Source organism: Aspergillus niger (genome assembly GCF_000002855.4).
Source record: "Aspergillus niger supercontig An12".
NCBI classification, from domain to species: domain Eukaryota; kingdom Fungi; phylum Ascomycota; class Eurotiomycetes; order Eurotiales; family Aspergillaceae; genus Aspergillus; species Aspergillus niger.
In genome coordinates, this window is record NT_166527.1 from 903,891 (window position 1) to 913,169 (window position 9,279).

General features: G+C 51.1%; 8 protein-coding genes across 8 annotated transcripts; 4 read left to right on the forward strand and 4 right to left on the reverse strand.

Moving 5' to 3' along the window:
- Window positions 1–283: 283 nt before the first annotated feature.
- An12g03550 (uncharacterized protein) lies at window positions 284–2,124 on the reverse strand (the record flags this gene model as incomplete). Its single annotated transcript, XM_001395393.3, has 7 exons — window positions 284–468; window positions 529–877; window positions 928–1,347; window positions 1,405–1,465; window positions 1,525–1,669; window positions 1,729–1,824; window positions 1,875–2,124. 7 exons carry the CDS (start codon window positions 2,122–2,124, stop codon window positions 284–286), a joined length of 1,506 nt encoding a protein of 501 aa, XP_001395430.3.
- A 304-nt stretch (window positions 2,125–2,428) lies between these two features.
- An12g03560 (hypothetical protein) lies at window positions 2,429–2,830 on the forward strand (the record flags this gene model as incomplete). Its single annotated transcript, XM_059750805.1, has 3 exons — window positions 2,429–2,479; window positions 2,548–2,605; window positions 2,685–2,830. The coding sequence occupies 3 exons, from the start codon at window positions 2,429–2,431 to the stop codon at window positions 2,828–2,830; spliced, it is 255 nt and encodes an 84-aa protein (XP_059604403.1).
- Window positions 2,831–3,242: 412 nt separating this feature from the next.
- pyrA (orotidine-5-phosphate decarboxylase pyrA-Aspergillus niger) lies at window positions 3,243–4,154 on the reverse strand (the record flags this gene model as incomplete). The annotated part of the gene is made up of 2 exons (XM_001395395.3): window positions 3,243–3,928; window positions 3,998–4,154. 2 exons carry the CDS (start codon window positions 4,152–4,154, stop codon window positions 3,243–3,245), a joined length of 843 nt encoding a protein of 280 aa, XP_001395432.1.
- A 521-nt stretch (window positions 4,155–4,675) lies between these two features.
- An12g03580 (uncharacterized protein) lies at window positions 4,676–5,267 on the reverse strand (the record flags this gene model as incomplete). Its single annotated transcript, XM_001395396.3, has 3 exons — window positions 4,676–4,966; window positions 5,026–5,161; window positions 5,236–5,267. 3 exons carry the CDS (start codon window positions 5,265–5,267, stop codon window positions 4,676–4,678), a joined length of 459 nt encoding a protein of 152 aa, XP_001395433.1.
- Window position 5,268: 1 nt separating this feature from the next.
- An12g03590 (hypothetical protein) lies at window positions 5,269–5,531 on the forward strand (the record flags this gene model as incomplete). The annotated part of the gene is made up of 2 exons (XM_059750806.1): window positions 5,269–5,321; window positions 5,366–5,531. 2 exons carry the CDS (start codon window positions 5,269–5,271, stop codon window positions 5,529–5,531), a joined length of 219 nt encoding a protein of 72 aa, XP_059604404.1.
- A 133-nt stretch (window positions 5,532–5,664) lies between these two features.
- Window positions 5,665–7,232, reverse strand: An12g03600 (uncharacterized protein; the record flags this gene model as incomplete). Its single annotated transcript, XM_059750807.1, has 4 exons — window positions 5,665–5,864; window positions 5,914–6,871; window positions 6,977–7,088; window positions 7,132–7,232. The coding sequence occupies 4 exons, from the start codon at window positions 7,230–7,232 to the stop codon at window positions 5,665–5,667; spliced, it is 1,371 nt and encodes a 456-aa protein (XP_059604405.1).
- A 41-nt stretch (window positions 7,233–7,273) lies between these two features.
- An12g03610 (hypothetical protein) lies at window positions 7,274–7,953 on the forward strand (the record flags this gene model as incomplete). The annotated part of the gene is made up of 3 exons (XM_059750808.1): window positions 7,274–7,348; window positions 7,488–7,586; window positions 7,681–7,953. The coding sequence occupies 3 exons, from the start codon at window positions 7,274–7,276 to the stop codon at window positions 7,951–7,953; spliced, it is 447 nt and encodes a 148-aa protein (XP_059604406.1).
- Window positions 7,954–8,033: 80 nt separating this feature from the next.
- An12g03620 (uncharacterized protein) lies at window positions 8,034–9,277 on the forward strand (the record flags this gene model as incomplete). Its single annotated transcript, XM_059750809.1, has 4 exons — window positions 8,034–8,127; window positions 8,222–8,337; window positions 8,411–8,611; window positions 8,675–9,277. Coding segments are annotated over 4 exons (1,014 nt in total), but the record flags the coding sequence as incomplete, so codon positions are not given.
- Between the last annotated feature and the right edge of the window lie 2 nt (window positions 9,278–9,279).

The window sequence follows — 9,279 nt, forward strand, 5'->3', positions numbered from 1 at the left end:
AGGATGGTTGGACTTAGCATGACATAGCGACCGCTGGGTTATGTGGTACATGTTCAATATTAAATCATCATAGTTACTATGTACTTGACTTTAGGGAATACATAATCACGGAAGAACATTGTCGTCATCAACTTGGGCATTACCAGGCACCAGGCCTTAGGAAAGAGGAATGTAGCTGTCCTCACAGAACATATACAAGTTCGTGGTTCTCCCAGTCCGTTAGATCCATCCATCTAGTATACGGTTAGATAGGTATGTAACAATATCGGAAAGACTCATTGACTTACTCTTGGTTCTCCATCGGTGCGTATCCTGGGCTTGCACGGATACGGGCCTTCTTCTCATTCTGTATACGGTACCACCACCAGATAAACGCGAGAATGAACAGGCAGACGCCCCAGCAGACAATGATGGTGATCTCTGCAGGAACATAGCGTGGTGCGTCTTTGGGACGGAAGACTTGGGGGCCTAAATTTGATATTTGTCAATAATGAAGTTTCAAGGATGCGAAATAGGATGAAATCATACCGATGATGTTTCCTGCACAGTATCCGATCAGGTAGATAGCCGCAACAGTCGTCTTCTTCGTGTAGCCAGCTACATTCGAAGAAATCATGGCGAGCAGTGCCACGAACGGCGTGGCGCTTGCCAGCGTCATGTAGTAACCTATTAAGCGACCGACATTATTCGAGAGAGGGAGTGCAACGACGAGTACCATGCCGATAATGGAAGCTATGAGACCGCCCGTGCTGCAGAGAAGCTGTTGGTTGGTGTATTGTCCGAGAAAGCCGCTTCCGAGCAGGGAGATGACTTCGATGGCTCCGGCGGGGACACCGTAGATCAGACTTTGTTCTTCTGTGTACCCAAAGCTAGTAATCTGCAGACTGGTCAGTAAATAGTAGGCTGAGCATTGTAAGGCGAACGAACCAGCTGGCTGAAGAAGTTCGTAATGCCGCCGTTGGGGATGTCCGCGATAAGGGCGTAGAAGAAAAAGGCCCATGTCATAGGATCCAAGAGAGCTTCCTTCACTTGGTGAATCTTGAAATGCTTGTTACCGATACCTTGCTGGTTGACACGCACACGCGCAAGGGCAAGAACGCGGTCTTCTTTCTTGAGCCATCTAGCGTTGAGCTGATTATCTGGCACGACCCAGAGGAAAACAAGTCCCAGACAAACAGTTAGAAGGCCAGTCACAAGGAAAATGATCTTCCAAGGCTCAATGGAAGAGCCATGGCGATCGGTTCCAACGGCAATGCCGTAAGCGACCAAGCCGCCGAATATCTGACCCCATCCGTTGAAGCTGAACCAGATGTTGACTCGACTGCCCTGTTCTGCTTTGGTATACCACTATTATGTGTAAGAGATGATTGAAGATTGGCTAAGCAGGATGATAGCGAAACTCACTTGAGAGGTCAGCAAAGCAAAACCGGGGGTGACAGACGCTTCAAAGACGCCGAGAAAGAATCTAGAGGTAAGTAATCAGTAACTGAAGTGACATAGGGTTCGACGAAGAGGCCTATTTACCGGATGGCAATGGCGCCAGAGAAGTTATTGACTGCAGCAAAACAGCAAAGGATCGCTCCCCAGATTATAATGCAAGCGGCAGAGTACTTTCCCAGTGGAAGCCTCTGAAGGAGCCGGTTGGTCGGGTATTCCCATGCCAGGTAGCCTTCATTGTGTCAGCCCAGCGCACTATATCTTACGTTGTTAGTATCCAGGCACACGAACCGAAATAGAACAGACTACCAAGCCATTGGTAATCGTCGCCGACGAGGTTCAGATCTGTCTTGATGCCCATAATACTAGCGTAGGACAAGGTCGTCTCTGTTAATCGTTAGTATAAACCTTGGGAGGCTACCGCGGGATACACTAACTGTCTAGGAAATTCATTCCATAGACAAGACACATAATTGGCATTATGTGCCAGTCAATTGTCCGAAGTATCCTTTTGTTTGTCTCCTCATCAAGTGTGATGACTTCACCATGGAGGTCTTCGAAGACCGCCAGTGCCTCGTCTGCATCCTTCGTATGCTTTGCCATTGTCGGGTCAATTTCCTCTGTTGTGCCAGTCTCCTCATCCACCGTCATCGGTGGGGGAGACTTTTCAGTCTTCTCATCCGCCATGTTAGATCTTGGCCGAGAAAAGAGAGTTGATTTGGTGACCACAGTAGCGGGAAGGAAGGGAGAGATTGTTAGTAGTTATCGGAGAATTTCACAACTTGGCGACAGCTGTCCCCTTTAAAGAGGCGCCAGCTCTTTCCGAAGGCTCGTCATCCGACCCCATCGGAAGCACAATGAGGCGAGTTTCTTTTATCTAACTTGTCGCAGGGGGGGTCTCACCCGCAGACCTCGGTGATAAGCCGCTGGTCAATGTTATCTGGTATCAATCTGGGGTAACGGACGAGGAGCTAGCTTATCGATGGAACCAATGGGTCCATGTTTTCCAGCCGAAGGCCCACTTGGAATGTCTTGGGCAAGGGTGAGGGGAAGCACTGGGATGGCTTTTGGATGTACTAGTTAGTAATGATGATGAGGGGAAGCAGAGAGGCGATCACACGAAGGTTGGGGCGATACCAGCTGGAGACCAATGAGGACCGGCATCGGGGTCTTATCCATTGGACGGAGTAGCCGAGAGCAAGCTCGAGCATCCAACTAAACTAGTAAAGTTTCAAGGATGGAGATAGGACAAGGATGGGAATGGAACGATGGAAGGATAGTAGCTGCATGGATCAACCCTTATCACGCGACGGACATGGCGTCCCAAGCCCGCATGGCGCCGTGCTGTCAGTCAGACCTAATGCCTCGGGCTGGGACAAACAGACGGGTATAGGGGTAGTAACGTTTTAGCGACGGTCAGGGCAAAACATTGCTGGAGAGTCAAGTTCTTTAATTTTGCCATATACTTTCGGAAGTCCCGTATTTCTGCTGACGCTGACTTGGATGCAAGACAGCAGTGCTTATCTGCGATGACAATTAAGCTTATCACCGCCCTTATCAGCCACCCGTCGCCATTTTCTCTACGCAAGAGTTACTACTTCGCAGCCTGCTTATCTGCATCAAATCGTCGTACCGCATTGATCCTTGTGCCACACCATAGTAGCCTGCAGGATCAATACCGTTTGGACATCCGATGCCGCAGTCTGACTACCCGTGCTCGACATTGGTCCGTTTCCGCTTCCGTATCCGTTGCGGCAAGTTGCATTTCTATATCATTCATAACCATCAGAACTTCGATCCTCCTTTTATAGTATTAGTTTTCCGCCGACACGGGCCAGGTAGGCTTCCCACCCCTCCTTCTGATACTGTTGCGCAGCCTGCACCGGATCCGGCGCGGCGTAGATACCGCGACCCGCGATAATGAAGTCAGCACCCCGGCCGATAGCCGATCCGGGCGTCTGGTACTGCTGACCAAGCTTATCTCCCTTGGAAGAAATGTTCACACCAGTCGTGAAGACCACAAAGTCCTCCTCATCCGAAGGAGAGCTGACTTCCGACTGCACCTCACCCAACGCGCGCGTCGACACGAATCCCATAACGAAGTTCTTGTATTTCCGGGCATAATCGACCGAGGAAGTAGTGTACTGGCCGGTAGCCAAGGAGCCCTTAGAGGTCATCTCTGCCAAGATCAACAGACCGCGTTCGGGGCCGTAGGCGAAGTCCGGTGCAGACGCCGTCTGAGCGAGAGCCTCGACGATACCCTCACCAGGGAGAATGCTGCAGTTGATGATGTGGGCCCATTCCGAGATACGGAGGGTACCGCCGTGGTATTGCTTCTGGACCGTGTTGCCGATGTCAATGAACTTGCGGTCCTCGAAGATGAGAAAGTTGTGCTTCTGCGCGAGAGCCTTAAGTCCCTCAATGGTCTCGTTGCTGAAATCAGAGAGGATATCGATGTGGGTTTTGATCACGGCAATGTAGGGACCGAGACCTGCAGTCCGGTATCACCGTTAATAAGTTTGCATGCAGCATAATCAGGCAGAGTAGCGGGTCGGCCTACGGTCAGCAAGATCTAGTAGCTCCTTAGTGGTGGTAACGTCAGCCGAGACAGTCACATTGGTCTTCTTGGCCTCGGCAATCTCGAACAGCCTCTTCGCCAGAGCATTGGGATGCTTGCTGGCACGGGCAGTGTAGGTCAATCGCGACTTGGAGGACATGGTGTTGATGGAGGGGTTAATGCGGGAATGGAAAGAGGATTGTATAATGAGAGTAGTTCGAAGTTTCGACTGGTGGACCCTGATTCGTAAATCCAGAGACGTGCGCGGATACTACTGAAAAATGTAGCAGTGACTGACCCTTAAATCTGAAGGAAGACCAAGGACAATGTTCAATGTCGACAAGAAAAGCAAGCTCAGTAAAATCATCGCGAGCCCCTCCACGCACCAGCCACATCGGGGGTGGATTGCTCCGCCTCCGACCCGTGGGGTTCAGCCACACCTGCAAAGGCGGAGTTTCCTTGCCATTGACTGTGCCACTCCCGAGGTCCATTGGAGCTCGTATTCCCTGCTGCACATGGAGAAATAGACCACGTCAGTCAGATTGCCATTGTCATTGCCGACCCTAGCAGCACGCATAGTAAAATGCGTTGAATAGTAGTATACAGTAGAGATTATTACATATAGCTGGTATAGCCAAACATCGCCAATCACCTCAATCACACCACGGATTCAGTCCAAACTTAGAAGTAGGAAATCAACTCCCTCGCAACTCCAAAAGACGTCAAGCCCCAGAGAGCTCCCTGTGCAAGCAAGTAGAAGCTGCCGTACAAACGACCGCGACCCCGCGGCTTGCCGGAGTACACATATCCGTAAAGGAACAGTGAGCGACCGAGGACCCAGATGCTTCCGAGGCCAGTCGCCAACTGGGGGTACTTCAGTCCAGCTACCAGGAGGAAGAGCATAGTTTGGCTGGAGTTCTCAAGGAAGTTGGCATGAGCGCGCTGAGCGCAGTTGAACTGCTCGGCCTTGGGCTGCACGGTTCGGAATGTATGTTAGCTCGAGGAATCCTGTTTGTGTGAGGTTGGCTTACGTTGGTCTTGCACTGCTCTACGGTCGCATAGCAGTGAGGGTAGGGGCAATCAGCTTCCTTGCGGAGACGAGACACGACGGCGCCATGGACGAAGCTCAGGACGGGGATGGCACCCAGAGCGACGGCAATGACAGAGCTGCAGGATAGTTAGCATCAGACTTCATGGGGAGAATGGCATTGTCTGCAAGGAATTGTAGAATTGGCACATACCCGTAGTTTTCAGGGACGGTCAGGGTAAGCATGATGGGTGATATTTACTTGTGGTGTTCTCAGCTTGAATCTGCTATGACTAGGCGGTATTAGGAAGTCTAGAAGATGCCGAAAGTAGTTCGATTTATAGTCGGGCGATTGATGGGGCGCAAGAGCGGCCGGATGCGGATCCAGAGCATCCTTGGCGGATCCCTGAAGACCCGACGCCGACAGCGTTGCCATTCAACATCCGGAGAATTAGTCAAACGCGAAAAGAACATTGCAGTAAGCAAGATGAATGGAACAGAAACATCTAAAAGATTCCATTGTGAGGAGCGCTGATGGTACAGGATCGTTTACTTCGGTTGCTTTGCTTTTCAAAAAATGGCTGAAGTTGTTGGCATTTATTTACATCTATGACAAACAGCGGACACGTGCGTGCTTTTACATTCACATTCGGCTCACACTGCCATACTTCGCTTGCCAGGCAAAGAAGTACAGCAAAGCTCCCAAAGGCTGGCCGACAAGACAAAAACTAACCCAGAAAATGGAATTGCCTATCACCTTCCCAGTAGGGTCTTGGATCTTCTCTAATGGGGCGGTGATAATGATCAGCGGTAGTTGAAACATCATGCCCGCAAATGCCACACCTACTCGGTTAGTTTGGGCCCAAAAACAAAGCGGGAGAATGATGCATACCGATCAAGTTATGCGTGGGAATTCCCACAAGGACCTCATGCAAGACAGCAGAGAGAGCGAAGACAACCGTGCTCGCTGCAAGAGGATGCCACCCACGACCAACAAGCGGCGAATAGACATGTCTCTTCATGAAGAGGTATACAGGTCGGTTCCATGACCGCCAATACACCCCAAGACTGGAGCTATTCCACCAATCAGTGTAAAATTCACGGTCTCCAAACCGCATCACCTCGGCCAAAGCATTCAACAGTGACTGGAAGAGCGCAAAGAACCCCGCCAGCCAGATGATAAGAGAAATGGTGGACAGTTTCATCACGCGCTCCAGAATAGATGCGATATCCATGACGGCAATCTTGTCGATCGAATTGCGCAAAACGGGAGCTGCATACTGAGCAGATAGAAGCCAGATGAATACGGCTAGGCAGAAGAACTCAGACAGGCGTTTGGCCACGAACGACCACCGGATGTGTGACGTCCTGGGGTATACCGGCTGATAGACTAGCGTAGGTGCTAACCAAAAGTAGATCAGGTTCCCCAAGGTGATATTGTTGGGGTATGGGCAGGTCGAATAGATTTCTGGGAGGGCGGACTCGACAGAAGGGTTGAGCATGGCCTCGCGGAGGTCGCGATTGGTGAAGGCATACGAACAAATCTTGAACGACACAATAAGAGCTTGAAGCTCGCAAAGGGTGCCAATGCCCGGGTGGTGAACGTAGAAATACACGACAAAGCTCGTAATTCCCAAACTCAGAAGGGTGTTCACGCAGTGGAAGAATGCAGAGATCCACCATGTGTTTTTGAAGATGCGCTGTTCGGTCTCAGGTGCCTCGGTCGAACCATCCTTTTTCTTCTGGCCAACAATCTTCTTTGCCTGCCGTGCCGCAGCCAGCTCTATGAGATAGGAGACGTAGAGGTGGAATGGGACGAGGGCAAAGAGAGCGGAGCCGAGCACAACATCCTGCCTTCGATAATCGTGGCACCTGATGCAGATTAAGACACCATACTATCCGAAAAGGTCAGCTAGGCTTGTATTGTTGAATGTTGATCCTCAGACATGGCTTACTTTCATGAAGTTCTCAATGATGAGCCGGAGGTTCATTGCGACTAGATCCGGAAACCAAGCATTAGCCAGAAGCGGACACACGGCCAAGGAGGATGGGGAGGCCAACCCAACACTATGACCATAAGATTTCGGAAGCCCAGGAAACTCGTCGTGACGTTGGGTTCGCGACTGAGACTGGAATGCCGAATTTTCGAATGATAGGCTTCCACATGACGATATTTGCTTCTCCTTCTCCAGTTGGTCTTGGTGGCGCCATTCGTCCCTTTGGGAGGATGACCGTTGGAAGCTTTCCCGTTCATGGGCTTTTGCGGGGATGTGGGGATGTCAGTCCCAGTACTGACAGCAGTACCAGGGCTATGTGACGCCTCTTGGGTAGGAGACATATTGATTTCGTTGTGGGAAACGAGCCACCTTTTACAGTGGAGTGGTGTCACAAGCCCGAAGTATAGGGAGACTTCTAGTTAGCAGTTTGTCTGGCCTCGGTTCAAACCAATTGCGGGAAATAGCTTAGAACGCAGGACACAGAATCCCACCAGGGCGCGTCGTCCGCGATGAACATGACAGAACACAGGACAAGTGTCAGAGGCGAGGGGGGGAAGGGAGGGATGAGGTAGTGGTTTTAAATAATAATAGCCACAGGGAACAGCAGCGGGGGTTGCAGGGGAAGAACGCATAATTGCGCCGTCGCAACGGCCTGGCCTCAGGCCGATCCAGGCCGTTGCGGGCCTAAAATTCATGGCAGCGCAGCGGCTGGCTTTGGCGCGGCCAATGACGGTCGCGCAGTCAAGGGCGGTTGCTCTTCATTCGACGCTCCGACGCCCAACGCCATCACCAAAGCGACAATCAAACCAAGCGCTGCTTCTGCTCCTGCTGCATGCACGACATGGTCGATTGGCTCTAGCTGGGGATCTTATCACCAGGTTGAGCATCGGCTAGCTGTCATTGCTTCCTCCCATTTGCCTCCCCTGTCATGCTAGCAACTGTCTCTCCGCTTCCTCCGTCATCCTTTCTTTCTTCCCTGTAAACCTACCTGCGTTCGGCAGTGCGCTTTGTCGCAATGGCTTTTTACGACGACCCTGGGAACGATTCCCAGCCATTTGGGAGGCCCCCTAAATCCTACGAAGGAGGGATTGCTGGGCCGCGACGACCGAGTACGTGTGATCCGATCCTTTGTCCCGATGCGTTCACATTTGTTTACCCCTCTACCTTCGTTTTTCTTTCGGCGAAGTTAACCGTCGCTTGTAGGACTCGTGACGGACTATGGATCATCAATGGTGCAATGGATACGCACACGGAAACCCCGCTATAAAGGAGGTCATCAGATTGAGGTGGAAAGGCCTAGTGCAAGCTATGTTGTGGATGTAAGTGCGACAGATTTCCGCGCACATTCTGATACAACTCTTCGATTAACACGAGCGGAATTTTCTTTGTTAGATGCTCCCCCCTCTTGCACGAGTCCATTCTCCGGCGGATACTATACCAGTGCGGCATTTACATCAGTCGATTGGAAAATCGAAGAAACCGATCACTGTCGTACGATGGACACCGGAAGGAAGACGCCTGCTAACGGGAGGCCACACGGGCGAATTCATGCTATGGAATGGAACTGCCTTCAACTTCGAAACTGTCATGGATGTGGGTGTCGCTCGGATACATTAATTCCCTAGCCGAAGATTTTTGTTGCTGATGGTTGAATAGGCACATTATGATCAGCTACAAGCTGGAGTAACCTCCTTAGCTTGGTCCCACAGTCATGACTGGTTAATATCCGGAGGACAGAAGGGTGACGTGAAGTATTGGCGACCTAACTTTAACAACGTCGAGACGATCGATGACGCACATCACGATGCTGTACGCGATTTGGCATGGTCACCAAGTGATACTAAATTCCTCTCCGCATCCGACGACACAACGCTGAAGATATTCGATTTCACCGCGAGAACTTGCGATACCGTTCTCACCGGTCACAACTGGGATGTCAAATCCTGCGACTGGCATCCCACCAAAGGTCTCCTTGTCTCTGGGTCCAAAGACCATCAGGTCAAGTTCTGGGATCCGCGCACAGCAAGATGCTTGACAACGCTCCATAGCCACAAGAATACCGTCACAGCGACGAGGTTTTCCCGCGTAAACAATAACCTTCTAGCTACATCCTCTCGGGATCAAACGGCGAGAGTTTTCGACTTGCGCATGATGCGAGATATTTGTATCCTCCGAGGCCATGAGAAGCCCGTCTCCTCTCTAACATGGCACCCGATTCACAGCTCTCTCATATCTACAGGTAGTGAGGACGGGTCTCTATA